General features: G+C 37.2%; 1 protein-coding gene across 1 annotated transcript; it reads left to right on the top strand.

Moving 5' to 3' along the window:
- Nucleotides 1-14,303: 14,303 nt before the first annotated feature.
- LOC104438171 (purple acid phosphatase 22) lies at nucleotides 14,304-19,873 on the top strand. Its single transcript, XM_010051259.3, has 5 exons — nucleotides 14,304-14,516; nucleotides 14,670-14,961; nucleotides 18,302-18,876; nucleotides 18,967-19,055; nucleotides 19,423-19,873. The coding sequence occupies exons 1-5, from the start codon at nucleotides 14,349-14,351 to the stop codon at nucleotides 19,634-19,636; spliced, it is 1,338 nt and encodes a 445-aa protein (XP_010049561.2). The 5' UTR covers nucleotides 14,304-14,348; the 3' UTR covers nucleotides 19,637-19,873.
- Nucleotides 19,874-20,087: the final 214 nt, after the last annotated feature.

Raw genomic sequence — 20,087 nt, 5'->3', positions numbered from 1 at the left:
TCATATCTTCTCCCCCTTTTTGTTATAATCAAAAAACGATAATAATGGATTCACGTAGAGAATGATAACAAATATGTTGCATGAATCACAATTTCCAAAAATCAGCTTTTATAAAGTAAATCGAATATTAAAGATATGCAATATAGCTCACTTTAATCATATATATCAGCAAATATCCAATAAAAATCACGGATGCATAATAAAATGCACGTACCTTTCCTTCTATTCATAATAAGATCACGATCAATCCAAAAAGATTTTTCCATAATTGATCAATGCTCCCCCTCAATTTGTTGCTTTTTTGAGATGATCACGATTCTTTTCCTTTTCTTTTGGATTTGCTTTCTCCCCCTGTGATCATGACAATATTTGCGAATAGAATTGTTGCTTGTGCACGTTGAACATAATATTTTTCCAGTATTTCCTTTGTAGCAACAACATCTGCAATGATCACTTGCATTTTGAAATTCGAGGCAAAATTTTATTTTCTTTAATCAAGCTCATCTCGAATTCAACCTGCATAAACTTAACAAATTTTTTCCACAAATAAGTTGTAATAATATCCACGTGATATATAATACCCTTTTCTTCGAATAAATAAATTGAATAGCATATATAAAATTATCAGATATTAAAATTCAGAACCATTCAACCTTTTGTACGACGCATAAGGGATTTCCTCAATAAGCAAAAATTTTGCACAAGGAATAGAATTTTTGAACCTTCAAAAGATAGTATAGAATCTCTATGATTTTCTGATCGAGTTTTCCAAAAATCCATATGGAAGATTCTTTTGTGACCTGCAAATTCTTATATAACAGATAATAATCTTTGCAAAAATGTCACGAAATATCTTCCTTTGATTTGCGGATCAAACTTGCTAGATATAATATATCTTCTAAGAATATAGCAAGAATATCCATGAATATACAGTAATATCTTTCGAGATCAAAGAGATTTCCTTGAGCATAAATTTCAGATATGCATTTTGCAAAAGGAAAATAGATATTTCTGTCACGTGCCAAAATTGCAATACCTTATATTTATAACAAAAGATATTCGCAATAAAATAAACAATCATCCAAAATCATGATAAATGCACGTAGAAATTTGCAAGGCGGGATGATAAAAAATATTCTCTTACCCAAGGTATATATTTGCAATATACCATTGATTAAAAAAATCATTACCAATTGTCGCAGGAGATATTTTCTTATTGCACCATGATTTTCATAGATTTGTGATCATTCATCCCTTAAAGAATTTCCTGCAATCAACTCATTTCCTTTTTGGTATCCATCAATTTGGATCCTTCCATGATGTTAGAGCAAAATATATAATCTCCAAATATTCTTTCTTAATTTATCATAATAGAGTACTCAAAGAAAGAATATTATGCATAATGATATTTTGAAAAATAAATTCTCACTTGGTTATAGTACGATAAAAACAGAGAGAATAAAATTCCTTGAGTATCTAAAAATATCTTGCATCATCACGTAAAACAGATTTTCACTTTGCAAAATATGATTAAATCTGAAGTATAAAATTAGACAAAATAATCTGAATTATCTCAAATAATCACACGTACTAAATCAAATCTCAACTCACAAATCACAAAAACAAATCATACGATTCTTTCTTCCATAAAGCAAAATATGGTCATTATAAAATCTCAATCAATCAAGGATATATCGAATATGAGAATTATTGCCCAAATCAAATTGAGAATAAAAAAATTCCTTACCAAACTCTCTTTCTTCTCTTCCTTTATTTCCTGCAAAAATAACTCATCTTTTCTTTGGTACCCATTTTTTCTTGGGTCCATGAGAATTAGTAGAATATGCTGCTTTCATCTAATCTTTCTTAATAGGTCTCCAGTCTTTAGGACAATCTTTCTCAAAGTGTTTTGAATCTCCACAATTTGAACATTTGAGGGTATTTCGACCAATAGGTTTTACAAACACTTTTTGAAAATGATTTTTGTAAAATGTCCTTGGAGGTCTTTGTTTAAGTCTCTCATTGACTTTAGGAAAATCAATTAGAGAATCACTTTCCTTATTGAAACCAAGTCCTGACTTATTATAGTAAGGAACTTGTATGGAAAGGATATGCTCTAATGTTTTTGATCCATTTGAAAATCTTGTCAAAATATTTGAAAATTCTTTCTTTAAAGAATCATTTTCTTTGACAAGTAAATCTCGACTTTTTTTTGTTTGTAGAAAATCTTTTTGCAAAATTTCAAAATTTTCTTTTTGAGAAAGATCCTGTTGCCTAAGTCGAGAATTCTCTTTTTTAAATTCGGAGATTCTTTTAAGAGAAGATTTGAGATTTAAGCAAAGCTCATTTATGTATTTTGAAACTTTGAGAGGAATTTTTGAATAGCTTACCTCGATTTCCTCATCGGATTCTGAGTCTATGTCCAAGTCAGATTCTGATTCTGAGTCTGTGTCTCGAGTCGACTCAAATTCTGAATTTGCCATCAAGCATAGATTTCCTTACTCATCATCTTCTTTTATTATTCTTTTCTGGCCATTCTGCTTGTATTTTCTTCTTCCACTGAATTTGCTTCCTTTTCTACTCAACTTTTGAATTTCTCAATCATAAAAGCAAGTTCTCCGACGTCCATGTCATTTTCTGAGTCTGTTTCATCAAAAACAGCATTAGATATTAAAGCAATGGACTTTTTACCTTCGGGATCTTCATCATTGAGTTGTTCCACTTCATAGGATTGAAGAGTGCTGATCAATTCATCAACGGAGAGTGGCATAATCCTCTGAGTCTCCCGGATTGAGGTCTTAACATGGTTCCAATCTTTTGAGAGACCTTGCAAGAGTTTGTTGACCTTCATTGGAGTAGAAATTTGCTGACCTTGATATGCTAAACCATTTACAATTTCTGTAAAACGGCTGAACATATCTCCAATTGACTCTCCTTGCTTCATCTTAAAGGATTCATATTTGCCGAGCAGGAAGTTTACTTTTGTCTCTTTTACACGATCGGTCCATTCATATGTAACATGAAGTCTATTCCAAACTTCTTTTGCTGTTTCACATGAAGATATTATGTTATATTCAGCAAGAGATAAAGCACAATATAAAGAATAAATAGCTTTTGCATCAAGCGCTTCTCTTTTGGACATCTCCGTTCGAGACATAGGAGCGGGGGGTTTGGTTTCTTTGTCTTTGTCATTCTTATTTGATGTAGACGCGGCAATGGGGTTGATTCCTCTTTCCACAACATCCCATTGCAAGGGATCTCTAGATCTTAGGAATGCTTTCATTTTGTTCTTCCACACGTCGTATTCCTTTCCATCAAAATATGGTGGCCTTGTGTTGCTTTGCCCTTCTATAAGTCCTGGTGCCAACATACTAGCTATAAAGAATCTTTAGCTCAAAAGTAAAAACACTTTTATAAACCGAGCACTTGGCTCTGATACCAATTGAGAGTGCTAGTACGAACACCTAGAGAGGGGTGAATAGGTGTTTAAGATAAATCTTGGCAAATATATGCGGAATAAAATAAACTTTAAACAAAAGAGTTAGGGAAGAGAATAAGAACACAGAAATTATAGTGGTTCGGCTTAATCCAAACCTACGTCCACTCTCCCACGCTAACAGCCTTCTTGACTGGATTCCACTATGCAATCAACAAGAGATTACAACTTCGAGTACAAACACTTAGTAGATCACACTATCTCACTAAGTCACTCTTTTGGTATTTCTCTCACAATCACAAACGTTTAAGCTCTCAAGAGACAAATATATGATCGAAGGTCGCTCAAACTTTGGAATTATAAATTCTACTCTTTATCTCTTACTTGTTCATCAGTCCTTCATCTCCTTAAATATTTCTCCACTTCCAAACTAGCCGTTGGACAGTATCCTAGAGAATCGTCTTCCAATATACCCATTGGACAGCTCTGTATCTAGAAGATTTGGTAGCCGTTGAGTGACAAACGTAAAATCCCAAATTGATTCTGATCGCCCATACAAACGGAATTTTAGTTTCCATAAGTAAAGCTTTTTCGTATAGAAAGTTCTTGTCTTCAAGATCCAATCGTCAATCAATTAGATTGAGTCAATCAAATCAATCTTAATGTGGAATCCAAACCATATCACTAGCCGTTATATGATTGGGCTTGAGTTACGTTCGTCGAGTTCGGATGTAAAGTCCGAGAGCAATAGACTTTACAATCTGAGTCCGAGTGCGATAGACTTTGCAATCTGAGTCTGAACATATTCTCGCTTCCGAACAGATTTAGCTTTAAGGTCTGTACCGTTCAGCTTCAACATAGAGTCTCGTCTTCGATTCATCATTCACGTTCGTCTGGAATTTGTCGAGTGAGCAGACTTCGATATAGAACAGACTTTGACACTAAAGTCTGGCAGTCCTCAGACTTTGACAAAGAAGTATGGAAATCTTCAGAATATACTTTGGGCATATGTTACGTTTAGTCTTCTGGTCGTCTTCTGACTTTGACAATATCCTTTACATGTTCTATCATCTACATGGTCTATTACTTAACCATTAAACATGTTAGTAGCATTTGATTTATTTTGTTATCTTCAAAACATCATAAGGGATTTCCCTAACAATATTCAGCCGCCGTTGCTTATGCCCACCTTATTCTCACCAACCGCTACTTATACTTATGGGTGAGCATGGTTTGAGAGTAAATCTTGGAACTTAAGAACTGGATTGGTGGGAACTTGTCTAGCTCTAGGTTTCAAGATATGCATGATAGATTCTAGGTTCCAGGTTCAAAAAATTGGTAGACCTATTTTGATCAGTATGTTTTAAATTCTAGGTTGGTGGAACTTGGAACCTATAAGCTAAATCTAGAACAAGTTTTTGTGTTTTTCTTGCTCTATATTTTCGCATAATCTTGTTGTATTCCATGGCATTTAATAATGAGTGTATAATCTAGAATCACTAGTTTGAGCCTCTAATATATAAATGTGATTTTTACTTTGTTAATATTTTATATTTTTCATGTGTCTAAATATAAGTCATAGTTAGTGAATTATAGCAACAAGTTGTGATAATTAAATATTATAATTCACTACAATCGTTTAATTAATAACACAGGTGAAACCTAGATAAACCTTAAAACTGACCCTTGAACTTTTTATAGGGTAGATTCTAGGTTCCAAAAAAATAAGAAATTTATTATGACAGGTAGGTTCTAGGTTTCAGGTTGTATCTATATAGAACTTGAAACTGTTCACCCTTACTTATACTCGTTAGCCATTGCTTATATTCATTTGCGAATATGACCACAAGTTGCTAATATCCATAGCAGGTCAAGGGTCACCATTGGCTAGGCCGACGTTAGGGCGCCAACGACGGCCCTTAACTTGATCTGGGTGAGGGCCTATAGGCCCTCACTTGTGGTTAGTCTGGTGACCTCGGCCGACCCTCACCTACCATTGTCGGCCCTTTTCGGCGATAATGGGGGCAATGATAGCGAGGGCCTTCACTTGTTTGCTGCTTTTATTATTATTTTAAATTCATTTTTAAAACTATTTATATTAAAAATTAAATTTGGATCAAAATGACGCTGTTTTAGGCTGATCTTTCTTGTTTCAACCACGTCAACACCACCTAAGAGAGAGAAAGTAATAAAAATGCCATGTTAGCATTTTCCATTAGTCAAATTAGATAGAGTTAATGGAAGAGCTCAATTAAACTAATTTGACAAGTTTTAGGATTTGTTTACACTTTTTGAAAATTGTACTTTTGTGACAAATTTTAGGAATTCTAGTGAAAATATCCTAAAATAAAAGTAGTCTAACTCTAACAATTAATTTTAGCTTCACTAATATTAGACATCAACCCACAATGTGCAAAAAGAATGCAAGGAACATAATTGGCACCTTTAAATTAAAAATAAAAATCAAAGAGATAATTATATAGTATAGTAGAAATTAAAAGGAAGAGAAAAGGCGGATGGGGTGACATGGAGGAGACCTTTAGTAAAATTGAAATAGTAAAAAAGAGAAAACGAGAAGAAGGAGTGAGGGAGGTGTCATCCCCCTTTCCATATATGGTAAAGATGTATTTAATAAAAGAATAATTACACAAATGATTCCTAAACTTTGATTCAACATGCTATGTGATTTATAAGCTTTTAATTTATTTAATGTGACCTTGAACTTTAGTTCAATATGTAATGGTCCTTGAACATTTAATACTTGTTCAAACTAATCCATGAACTTATGAAAATACTCAAAATTATCCTTAAACTTATGAAAATAATGAAAATTGTCTTTGGACTCAAATTAATGAAATGACAACATTGAACATTTTCATATATTTCATAGACTAATTTGAACATGTATAAAAAGTTTATGGATCATATTGAACAAATTGAAAGTTCATGGATTATATTGTACATTGGGTTAAAGTTCAAGGATCACGTTGAACAAATTAAAAGTTTATGGACCATATTGCACATTGAGCCAAACTTTATAGACAATTTGCGTCATTTTTCCTTTAATAAATTGTGCAAATGTACCCCATACTATGGCTCAAACATGAAATCCTCCTGCTTACTTTAATTTCTATCACCATATGACTATGCAGTGAACTTGATCATAAGTTTAGCGGCCTTCTAAGCTTGCTCGAGCCAACAAAAGCCTGAAGAGCTAACTAGGCGGGCCCAGGCATACAATTTTCATTTGGGGTTTAAGGCCGCTTAAATAGCCTTCCTTTTGGCCTACTAGAGCAATTTTTTTTTTCTTTTGGTGTGAATAAAAGTGCAATATTTTTAAATCACGGGTTAGGCAATGACATTTAGGCGTATATCGGGCTCAGTTCTCCCACTGATCTTATTATCATGCGTACATACAGCCCGGATGATTTTCAGGCTTAAAAAACTTAAGTGGCATGACATGTACAGAAATAAACGTCATCTAGAAATTCACGTCACTCCTGATGCGTGAACATAACCATGAAAAAAGCGAGTTAAGTAAATTTCTCCTTCACCTTCTTCATTAGTCAGCGTCCAACGCACCCTTCTCTGTTTTCGGTTCCACATTAACAGTTCCGTTCTTCTCTACAGATCACGGGTGCCACAGCCGCATCTGTAGAGACGCTAGCCCCAGCTACGAGGAAAAATTCATCGTCCAGAGCGATTCGTGATTCCACCATTGCTGTCAGAGCGTCACGGCACAAGCTGCAGCAATTTCCACGGCCCTGGCCTCAACAGTGTAAAGAGGACGGCATTGCTCCTCTCAATGTCGGTGCGGAACACCACGGCGTCCCCGCAGCGGCTCGATAACTCGGCAAGTACCTGAGTAAGCTGTTCAGCTAACACACGGACTCACGAGATCCGAAACCAATGTGAGCTTAACCTGATTAATCTACTTTCAAGGTGCACTTGAGTTGCTGTCGCCGCCAGTCGCCCCACCTTTCCGTTGTCGATCCCACGCGGGCAGTCACGCCTGATTTTGAGAACTCACGTGCCGGACTGGACCCGTTCTGCTCTTATCACAGCCATGTACATGCCTCCTAGTAACTTCCTCCAAAGAATGACCACCTCCAATTTTGGCAAATTATGGTGCGCATGACAAAATTTTTGGAATAAAAATTGATTTTTCAATTTTTATTTCAGAAATTGAGAAATTAAACTAATTTATTCTTCAAATCTATTTCTGGAATAGAATTATGTTCCAGAAATAGAAAAATCAAATTGCATTACCAAATGAATTTCTGTTCCAAACCTATTTCGGAGAACAAAGAAACAGAGAAATAAAGAAGTAGAAATTTTATCACGCGCGCTCTTATCGTCTTCCCTTGCACCTTGAGGCTACCTTGCCTTCGACTTTTGCCGTGAATGAAATAAATGTTGGGGAAATTTGACTGCTAATGAAGATAGAGCAATAGTTTGTAGTTCTTTGATATTTTGATGTGTGATGACAATTACTATCTTTAAGGTATTATTTTTCCTCACTATTGTTGCTGTTGGGTTTAAAACAAATATATCCCTAAGATATACACCAAAGTTGCAAAGAAATGAATTTAACAATTATTCAAATTCTCTTTTGGAATCTCACTTTGAATGTGTTATTAAAGTTGTGTGTATGAAAAAAGCATAAGAAAGTGTTATGAAGAAGTTTTAAACAGTTATAATCCTTGAACATTTGTGATGAACGATATATGATTTGATGCTATTTATAAAGAACCAATCAACACATCTATCCCCACCATCATAACTTTTCATAATACACCACTTTTCATGTCAACAAACTCTTCTTGTCATAACCAAAAGTTACATCTTTCATCTCTTTACATAACCAATAGTCAACAATCCCTCACTTAGCTTGTTAGTTGTACTAATTTCAATAAACTCATACATATAAGAAGATATGGGTTAAGATTTGAACCTTCAATTAGTGTAAACAATTTCATTAATGAATTCAATGGTGGATGAGATTTTGAACCACCATTTCAATTGTTAACCGAATTATCACATATAAATTTACATGCATTCGTTAGAAATTTCCCGTGTTTTAGCACTTTAATGGCCTTATGCTCCCTCTTGCATTCATGAATATTAACAAAAATCCAATTTTTTTGAAAGTGGCACCGCGTTTTGTGTATATAGGTGAACTTAACTTTTTACTTTAGCATTGCAGTGCTAAAATCTTGAACTTCCTTAAGAGCATTTTTTTTACACTCATCCTCCCAACTTTCATAAGTACTAACGTTGTGCCCCAGTATTTGATCACCTTTAAGATACAATAGCTTACTGTTACTGATTAAACTTTAATAATATCATTAGAAATTACAAAGTTGGATCTCCACAATACTTGACTATTATCAATTGGTCTAAATCCCATCCCTTTGGTAGTACTGCTTACTAAACCTTTCAAGAGTCCCTAAGTGAATGGATCAATTGAGTTTTTATTTGTTTGAACATAAATTACTGAAGTAAGTTCACAAGTAATTAATAGTCAAACGCACTCATGTTGCAAACTAATATATTTAGATTTTTCATTGTATGCTCTAGCAATAGTTGCCTCGCTATCATGATAAAGATATTGCTGTCATTGGTTGTTGCCATAACTTTTTATTCAATAGAAAATTCTACAGATATTTAATTTCTTTACTAGCCGCTAATAGTGATATTAATTCATATTCTTTCGTTTAATGAGTTATACGTATTTGCTATTAAATGCTAAGGGGCTGCATCACTTGCAAGATTAAAAACCCATTCAGATAAATGTCAACTTGTTAGAAAATGAGGGTTTAATGCCACCAAGTTCCTTGTAGTTTTGCCCGAAAATTAACATCGTTCATATAATTTTTTGGTTCAAAAGCATCCTTCTACTTTTTAAAAAGTACCACTTTTCGTCCATGGTTCGTTTTTGCGATGTAATTTGCTAAAATGATGTACCATTAAAAATTTGCGGATTGTATTTTTTTTTCACTTTTTCATATGCTCTCTCTCTCTCTCTCTCTCTCTCTCTCTCTCTCAACTGAACTATCTTATTCTTCTTCCGTTTCTTCTTCAACGTAAAACCCCCACCAATCCAAACCAAAACCACAAAATTTAGCATATTAATAACGCAAAACCTCTTATTCATAGATATTCAAATCATGATCAGCGCTAGCGGCCACTACCACAAGCTCGAGATCTACAGGGTTTAAATCTGCAAGGTCAAGATCTCGTGACCACAACAGCCATGAAATCGAGAGTCCATTCTCTCTCTCTCTCTCACACGCATTTTGAATCATAACACGACGTGTTTACTGCAATGTATAACTCGACACTCTACATCAGCAAAAATCAACGGGTAAGAAAAAAGTGAAACAGAAGGATTAAATGGAGCACTTTTGAAGAAGAGAGAGGCTTTTGAACAAAAGGAAAAAAAAGAAAAAAAAAGGTAAAGAGATGGTTCTGATTTTCGATCAAAAGTACATGAATGGGCAATGACATTTACCCAATATTGAAAATCAAGAGCAAGATAAACTTAAAGTTTCGTAAACCTACAGGGAATCCAAAGTTTGTCAACTCCATACCTTAAATTTGAAGTAACATAAGCAATCAGATGAAAAATTGTTGGTTGGGCCAAATGTGTGAATGAACTCTATACTTTTGTAAATTAGTATTTATCTTTGTCAATGAACTAAGCCATTGGTTTTGATATTCGACAAAAAGTACATGAATCGACAGTGACATTTACCCAATGTTGAAAATTAAGCAAGATATACTCAAAGTTTTGAAGACCTAGAGAGAGTCCAAAGCTTGTCAATTCAATGCCTCAAATTTGAAGATGAAAATTTTAATCGTCCATTGGGTCAAATGTGTGAACGAACTCTATACTTTTGTAAATAAGTATTATCTTTGTCAATGACCTGGATCATTGGTTTTGATTCTCAACCAAAAGTACATTAACCAACAGAGACATTTACCCAATGTTGAAAATCAAGATACACTTAAAGTTTTGTAAACCTATAGGAAGTCTAGGGCTTGTCAACTCCATACCTTAAATCTGAAGAGAATCAAGATACACTTAAAGTTTTGTAAACCTATAGGAAGTCTAGAGCTTGTCAACTCCATACCTTAAAGCTGAAGTAACATACACAATCAAATGAAAATTTTAATCTGTTAATTGGGTCAAATGTACAAACGGACTCTATACTTTTGTAAATTATTATTATATTTGCCAATATGCTAAATCATCAGTAAATTTCGGGATAAGTACACTAATGGTGCCATAAGTTGTGTACGGCGCTCACTTTGGTGCCAAAAGTTTCCGTCGGATCACTTAAGTGCCAAATCGGAGGAAAAACGCTCACTTTGGTGCCACCGGCAAAAGATTCCGACCAAAATGATTTTTTTTTTTAAAAAAAAATCGATAAGCCTTTAAATGACGTCGTTTTCGGTCCTCCTTCAGAAAACGACGTCGTTTTGCCGTCCTACGTGGATGGCTTCATGGAAACGACGCCGTTTAGCTCACATGGGGAAGAAATTAGGGTTTCGACGGGGTCGGCCGTGGCCATCGTCGGAGTTGGGGTCGGAGTCGGGTCGGTTGCGGCCGCCGAGTGGCCATCATCGAGGTCGGGGTCGGGGTCGGGGTCGAGTGGCCATGGCCATCGAGGGGTCGGGCCGGGGGTCGAAGCTACGGTCGGAGTGGCCATCGTCGGGGTCGGGGTCGGGGTTTGAGCCGCGGCCGTCGAGTGGCCATCGTCGCGGTCGGGGTCGAGGCGGGGTTGGAGCTACGGCCGCCGAGTGGCCATCGTCGGGCCGGGGTCGGGGTCGGGGTCGGGGTCGAGGTCGGAGCCGCCGCCGTTGAGTGGCCATCGTCGGGGTTGGGGTCGAGGTCGGGGTCGAAGCCGTGGCCGCGAGCGCAAGGACCGTCGAGGACGGCGACGGCCGGAGATTAGGGTTTTGAATTGGGGGAGACACCAAACGGCGTCGTTTTGGTGTTTGGATGCCGACTCAACTCTCCGACGAGCCACGTCGGCGTAAAAAATTAAAAAAAAGGCCACGCGGATTTCCGGCCAATTTCGTCGGAGTTGGCACCAAAGTGAGCGTTTTTCAAATTTTTTGGCAATTAAGTGATCCGACGGAAACTTTTTGACCAAAACTTATGGCACCAAGTGTACTTATCCCGTAAATTAAGTGACACAACTTATGTGCCGACCATTAGTTAGTGTACTTATCCCATAAATTTCTGTTTAAGCCGGATTCATTGGCTGCTTTTTCTTCGACTTTTGGTAATTATGATCTTCTTGACCTTTTGTTCTAATAATTGACAATGAATTATACGGTAACCTAGAACAATTAATTCACTTCCGTGCCGTACTTGACTTGGAATAAAGCATGGAGAAGCAAAAGAAAGAAAACGAAAAGAAACACTTCCAACCTCTGAAGCTCCCATCACTCGCATCGTTTTCAATTAATCTCTTTCGTCTTCTTGGATATTTCCCTACGGAATTTCTCTCTCAGCCTGTCGTGTGGAGACCCACTTATCGTCACACATTTGTTTCCACTCTGGGAATCTAGGGGCCAAAAAAGTTTGCAATTGTCCCGTCACATTTGTGAATAAAGCGTAGATCACATTTGGCCAAAAGCTATTTTAAAATATATTAAGTACTGTTTTGGGATGATGTATGCACACGTATGTTTTAAAGCCTTTTTCTAGCTTACACTTATTTTAACACCACAAAAATTGTACTAAAAGAACTCTTGCAAGTAGAGGGAAAGGCAGCCAATTGATCAACATCTCAAACCACTTCCCCTAGAGTTCATGTTGAGATAGCTTTACCCGTGAAATATAAGATGTGAATAATAGAACATATACAAAGATAGAAAGATCACTGAGATCCATACTTTGTGATATCTGCTCTTATACCATCTTAAACATACATTTTGTCAAAAGGTTAAGTATGGAAAATATGGCACGAGGACTATATCATATTTTGCAACTTTAAATATGCATAAATAAATGAAAAATATCTGACAGTAGTTTGTTTCTTTCTCATTTTTTCCTTGTTGTAATCTAGCAATCAAAATTTTAGTGACTTCTACATAATGTTGACGAAATGATCAATCTCTGGAATCGCCCTCATTCAAATCATAAACGTGGGTCGGTTCAAAGGTTAGGCAGAGGTTCTGATCCGATTCTCAAGGCCAAAAGTTAATAGAATAATTGAAATGATTGATTGAAATTGCTTCTTGGGATGAGACATATGCAAAGTATTTTTTCCATCTGATTCGCTTACGCCACGTCGTGGGGATCTAGAGTAGATTCCTCGGATATTCGGAGCGACTTAAAGTACATCATTGAGTTCGATTCACAGATTCTAGGTTTTGTTTTTGTGGTTGGTTTTTTCTCTGATGTCTTTTGGCTTACCATGTTAGCCGATTTTTTTTTTTCTATATTTTATCAGGGAAAAAGGGATATAACTAGAGAATTAGAAATTTTACAGTTCAAGTGTAATTTTTTCAAGGGAATATTTTACTATAAATTAAGATTATTTACCACATAATATATGTTTTTAACAAATATATATAATGTCTACGAGGAGATCGGTCGATTGACAGCTTAATTTAGTTGACTGGCCTTTGTGAAATTGGAAACCGAAGGAGCAAATAAGAAAATGAATGGCCTCGAGTATGTGGGATTTTATTTGATGGTGAGAAATTTCATCTTACTATGAGGTGGCCTGATGACAAAGTTCGATTGATTAACAAACCCTAAATTTTCCTGACTGGGCAAACAAAACGAAGGAAGTCTTCCAGCCAATTTGAACTGTAACCCGGAATCAAATGAAGACCAAACGAGAAGAAGACAACAAAGGCAATATAAACCGAAAAGCCTGACTTCGGGTGTTCAGATGATGCCGGTGGTCGATCTTTTTCTTGTCTCCTATAAAGGAGAGATTCTCGCGAACCACGACGAATTCATTTTCACTCGGTGCGCGTGAAAGGTGAACTCTGCCGACCAGAAAGGTTAACTTCAATGAACATGGCAAGAGCAATAAGTCTTTCCTCGACGACCGTATATATGCAATATGATCCTAAGTACACATCTTGATACATGTCATCTAAGTGGGATATTGCATGTGGATCATGAGAGAGGTGGCCGGAACGTCAGGTAAGTAGCCAAGTAAGAGAATACATAGATTCTCGGACTTGATCTCGAGAAACGAAGAATTCTGAAAACTACTCTCATTAGAAGTTGATGCATACATGTCCACAATCAATGCACATCTACCATATGTCTCAACAAGTCTCGCTATATAACTTTTCACTTAGGGTTCTTCGGTTTTAGATAGATTGTCCAACATCATTTTATATATATATATATATTGTCCAACATTTTATATTGATGATTTTAGCAATGTATTGATTGCAAATCTTCACCTTTAAGCAATCGAACTTGTGGATGGGTTGCTTGCGATCCAGTATTTTTCCGATGGTCATTCTTAAATAATATAAACCTATAATTCAAGATGTAATTTTCTCTTTAGTTTCAGATAAATAGCAAAACCATCCAATCACATAAATGATCGTACATAATTATTGGCTGAGAAAAGTGGTCCCTTCCCTAGCCAGGCCAAGTCCAAGAGATACCTTATCACGCGCTTGCTGGTATCGAATAAAAATGGAGGAGGACGAGAGCATCTTTACTTTCGAAGCATATTCAACATATTCCATTCTACTTACTTGACGGTATTGCCTTCTCTTTTATTTAATAGATAATAGTGTTCCAATTTCAAACTCCGCCAACCCACCTTCTCTATATATTCCGTCTCTATCTCTCTCTCTCTCTCTCTCTCTCCCTCCCTCCCAAAAGTTTTATACTCACTTTAGCTTCACTGCTTCAACAATGGAGATTCGGTGTCCCCGGGCCTTTCTTTTACCTTTAACCATCGTCTTCTTTATCTTCTTCTTCGTCCCTCAGTTCACTTATGCTTCCGAAAAGGAATACATTCGACAGCCTCCCGGGCGCATCATCTTTACCAAGCATAACCGATCCGAGTCAGAGCCTCAACAGGTCGATTTCTCATCGACAATTGATTGTATTACTGATTTCGAAAATACTTTTTCAAATCCATTGCCATTGAAAATAAGTCTATTTCTCAAAGTTGTGCCGGTGAAAATTTATGTATTTTAAATGCTATCATTCACATTTTATGTTTAATTTTAGGTGCATATTTCGCTCGCCGGAAACAACTACATGAGAGTAACATGGATTACGGACGACCACAAGGTGCCTTCGACGGTGGAGTATGGCACGGCTCCAGGACAATACAACACCGCGGCAAGAGGAGAGCAAACTTCCTACACTTACTTTTTCTACTCCTCCAGCAAAATCCACCATGTCAAGATTGGGCCGCTGGAGCCGGCCACAACCTATTACTATCGCTGCGGTGGTGTCGGCCCGGAGTTCTCCTTCAAGATGCCGCCTTCCACCTTCCCCATCGAATTCGTGGTGGTTGGTAAGTCTCCTTGACGCAATACTTCTTTGTTCACCGTATGAAGCAATGGATATCAATTTGTGTGGATGAGGAAATTCTGGGTTTTTGCTTCAAGGGGGTGTGTTTTACTAATTAAGGAGTGAATTTAGGCTCAAGGAACATATCAGGGTTTCTGTCATTTTGGTAAAAAGTGGCGCTCTAGTTCTGAAATAAATTTTACAGTCAATTATAAAACTATCAGAAAATAAGATGAAGAAAACAGAGCAATTGGGTCGATATGTTATTCCAGTTGGTCATGTCCTTTCTGGAATCTTGTGTTTTCGTGCACATGAAAGGGACTTTCATAGGTGTGGCCTGCCAAAGGTTGCGTGGCCCTATACCTTAAAACCTTGAAGAACTAACAATGCACGCGAACAGAGACATCAACACATTAGATTCTCCACACATTATTTGATTATATTCCGAAAGCATTTACTATCTTATCTTATAAATTTCATGAAAGTTTCTTTTATTCACATAGTATCTTAAATTCCATCTCTAATGCCAAACTTATTATTCGGAATATCTTACCCCGTGATATAACATATGCTTCTCCATCTCCATCACTCTACACTCATTAGTAAGTACCGGATATGGATCCTAAAAATGTTTTATATCAAGTGTTAAGTATCAGAGGCAATTAGGATTTCTTACCAAAGGATTTACTTTTGTTCATACCAGCAGCAAATAAGGACTCAAAATTTAGGAGATCGAAGAAGCTTTATTTACCTTTTTAATTTTTTTTTTCATAATACGCAGTCTATATGATTCATTTGTTGCCCGTCATTGTTTTCATCACTATAGATACGGATGGTTATAGCTTTGCAATATCCATGGGCCGTCCAATGGCAACGGATGTGGTTGTGTAGAAAAGGACTATACAGGTTGTTGGGGGCTTAAAATTAATATATTTTTGTCCAATGGCAACGGATGTGGTTGTGTAGATACGGATCAGTGCGTCTTCTGTTGTTCCTTTGTTAGTCAAGCTCGTGCTTTAAGGCAAAGCAACGCCCGCACAAGAGCAGGAAGAGTGTGGATCACAGCCTTCTTCACAATACTTTACGTCAATATCTCGTACCACCAAACACTCAAATTTCTTGCCCCTATTGAAGTGACCATGTCGCTGACCCCCACTTTGTCTTGAGCCCAAATGAAGAGTCCCTTTAACCAATCGAATATATATAGTTAATGACCTAACTATATATGTGGCACAAGAGTAGGGACAGTGGGGACTTTATGCCTATAACTAAAATAGTATTCATTTAGAAGATACCAGGAAACATTAGGTGATGTTCTTTATAAATTTTGAAGAAAAAAGTATCGAGAGACAAAAAAGCTAAGCTAAATGCTTGCTTAGGTTAATGTGATCCCAAATTATCTATTTATAATAAAGCCAAGGGGCTAAAATTACAATATCACTCTTATTATTACAATACTTAAAATAATAGAGAAAATGGACAAATATGCCTCTATCAGCCAAACACTCTAAGCACTCCCTCTCAAGTTAAAGCATAAATACCACACACGCCCAACTTGACTAAAATATGGTGAAACCATTTACTCTCTAATCATTTAGCAAACACATAAGCAAATTGATCACCAGACTGAACAAAGGGCATATAGGCATACAAATAAAACTGCTCTTCACCTTTTCCTCAATAAAGTGCCTATCAACTCAACATGTTTCATATGCTCATGTTGTGCAAGATTGTGAGCAATACTAATAGTGGCCTTATTATCATAATATAGCATCATAGGAATAGGAACAGAAACACAAAGATCTTCAAGTAATCCTTTAAGCCATAACAACTCACAAACTCCCTATGCCATTGCATGAAACTCTACTTCATCACTACACCAAGCAACTACATTATGCTTTTTGCTCTGTCAAGTCACAAGATTCCCACCTAAGAAAATGCCATACCCAGAAATAAACTTTTGGTCAAGAGATCTAGCCCAATTAACATATGTATAAGCTTCAACTTTCTAGCTATCATGAGGAGACAAAAGAATCCTTATGCCAAGAGTAGACTTTGAATATCAAAAGATTTGTTGAATGGCATCCATATGAGTAGAGTATGGATCATGCATAAAGTGATCGACTAGGCTCACAACAAAAGTAATATCAAATTAGGTGTAGGACAAATAAATCAACTTACCCACTAACCGATGATAATGGCCCTTGTCCACTAGATCACCATCCTTTTCATGAAGACAAGTATTGCCCTTAATAAGTGTATCAAAAGGATGACATCCCAATAACTCAACTTATGTCAAAAGAGCAAGGACATACTTCGCTTGGATAGAAAGATACCATTTGAAGATTTGGTAACTTCAATCCCAATAATGTACCAAAGCTTTCCAAGATTTTTATCTTGAACTCTTGTCCAAGAAACTTCTCCAACTAGCTAATCTCATCACTATCATTCCCTGTAACAACAATGTCGTCAACATGAACAATGAGATTAGCGACTTTAGCACCTGATTTCTTCACAAACAAAGTATGACAACATTACTCTGTCTATACCCAGCAGAGACCATAGCTTTCTAAAACCTTTCGACCAAGGCTCGACAGGGCTACTTAAACATTAAAGTGCATGTTTCAGTTTGCACACCTTACCTTGAGCGATGTCACAAGACAAATTTGGAGGAATCTCTATATATACCTACTCTTTTAACTCTCCATGAAGAAAGACACTCTTTACATCTATCTATTGAAGATCCCATCCTTAGTTAACAACACATGAAAGGAGCACTTGAACAGTGCTCAACTTAGCAACATGAGCAAAGATATATTGATAGGCAGTCCCATAAGTCTAAGTAAATCCACCAACTGTGCTTTATATATGTCCACAGTACCAAGTTGTTTCCCAGGAGGAAGAATAACAAGATCCCATGTGCAAATTTTCTTCAAAGCATGCATCTCCTCCACCATTGTTGCCTTCCACTTCTCATCTACAAAAGCGTCCTATCAATTCTATGTAATAAAGACAGAATATAGAGAAGATATAAAAGCACGATGAGAGCTAGACAGAGTTATATGAGACAACATAGGATATAGGGTGTTGAGTATAAGTTTTAGTACCCTTTCGAAATGCAATAGGAAGATTAGAAGGATAAATCTCACTAGAAAGAGTTATAGAATCCGGATCTAGAGATGATGACTTAACAAGCAATGTATTAGCGGTCTTATCTAGCGTTGTGGTAGTGGGATTTCTACGACCACATTTCTTTAATGTCTCCCTTTGAAGTGGTTGTTCTATTGTCTCCCCCTGACCAACTGTATTATCCACTTCTTGTGTTGATTTTCCGACCTATGTAGGTGACCTAGGGCAAACAGAGTGGACTAACTCGACCCTAAAGCACGTCGAGAGCAAGGACTACGATGTCTTCCTTCTTCCCGGTGACCTCTCCTATGCTGACAGCCAGCAGCCACTTTGGGACTCCTTCGGCCGCTTGGTTGAGCCAATTGCAAGTCGCAGACCGTGGATGGTCACTGAGGGCAACCACGAGATCGAGATATTCCCCATCATCTACCCCCACGGTTTCAAAGCTTACAACGCCCGGTGGCTCATGCCCTATACGGAAAGCGAGTCTGAATCCAACCTCTATTACTCCTTTGATGTCGCCGGTGGCAGCATCCACATCATCATGCTGGGGTCATACACCGAGTTCGACTCTGATTCGGCTCAATACAAGTGGCTCCTACAGGACCTGGCCAAGATTGATCGGAGGACAACGCCGTGGGTGTTTGTGCTGTTGCACGCGCCGTGGTACAACACAAATACGGCTCATCAAGGGGAAGGTGAGAGCATGAGGAAGGCAATGGAGGAATTGTTGTATGGGGCATGGGTTGACGTCGTCTTTGCTGGGCATGTTCATGCCTATGAACGATTTGTAAGTTCACATATACCATGATGCTTCATGCGAAATGTTTTCTTTTGGTTCATTTTTGAGAATATGACGGCCATTCTTTATTATCCGCAGACTAGGATTTACGACAATGAGGCTGAGTCGTGTGGACCTGTCTATGTGACCATCGGCGATGGAGGGAATAGAGAAGGGCTTGCAATGTCGTAAGTGTGCTTTCTCTGATTTAACGCTCGCTGTTTATGTTCGATCGTCGTTCTCAATCAACAACTGGTCGAATTTTAGGAAGAAAAACAGAAATAAAACCTAGAGGGATTGACTGATGTAAGGCTGTTGTATTACTCTTTGATTTGTCGTTAATTTTTTTATAGGAAAAAACACATATTGTAATGTTGATATAAGACATCATTCTCAAATTTTGAAATATAGATAGACTTCAGACATCATTAATACGAAAAGAGTGCGCCTCATTTTATCGCTAGACGCATTGGCCTTGTGTTGAAATATTGGATGATGCTGTCTCTGTTATGGACGCTTTTATAGCGCCTGATCATTTTGTTGATAATTTTGTAGGTACAAGGAGCCAGCTTCACCTCTATCGATGTTCAGGCAGGCGAGCTTCGGACACGGGAGACTGAGGGTACTCAACCATACGCATGCACACTGGTCGTGGCACCGGAACAACGAGACCAACTCCGTTGTCGCCGACGAGGTTTGGCTAGAGAGCTTGAGCGCCTCAAGTACTTGCATGGGTCAACAACCATCTTCACTTAAGGATGAACTTTGAGCACAAAAGAAGCCACGATAGAGATCCTTAGGTTCAGCATCAATCAAATAGCATGTTTGGTGGGTGTGGACTGACATGTTGAGAGGTCCCAAAAGATTTAGTCAAACTGCATGTTTAGCAAGGTTTCTTTTCGAATTCCTTCTTAGATTCTCGTAAAAGATGGCATTCTTACCCTTTGTTAACGACACTAATAATTCCTCAAGAGAAATTGATTGGGTTTACACACTTTATTTTCAATTTTTTTTTTCTCATCACACGAAAATTAAGAAATAGATTAATCACAACTCTTATATGAAAGTGATTTGCATATTAACAACTTGAACTTTAAGTTGCAAATTGGTCTAAGCTTGGGAGAACCTAAGCTAAATTTAGGCTTAGTATTTCATTTGTCAACTCGTAGGTGGTTCACCTGAGGTAAGGTCGCGATGACGGTTTAGTGGATACCGGCATA

The sequence above is a fragment of the Eucalyptus grandis genome, chromosome 1 (assembly GCF_016545825.1).
Source record: "Eucalyptus grandis isolate ANBG69807.140 chromosome 1, ASM1654582v1, whole genome shotgun sequence".
NCBI classification, from domain to species: domain Eukaryota; kingdom Viridiplantae; phylum Streptophyta; class Magnoliopsida; order Myrtales; family Myrtaceae; genus Eucalyptus; species Eucalyptus grandis.
This window is presented reverse-complemented; position numbering and strand designations above follow the sequence as displayed.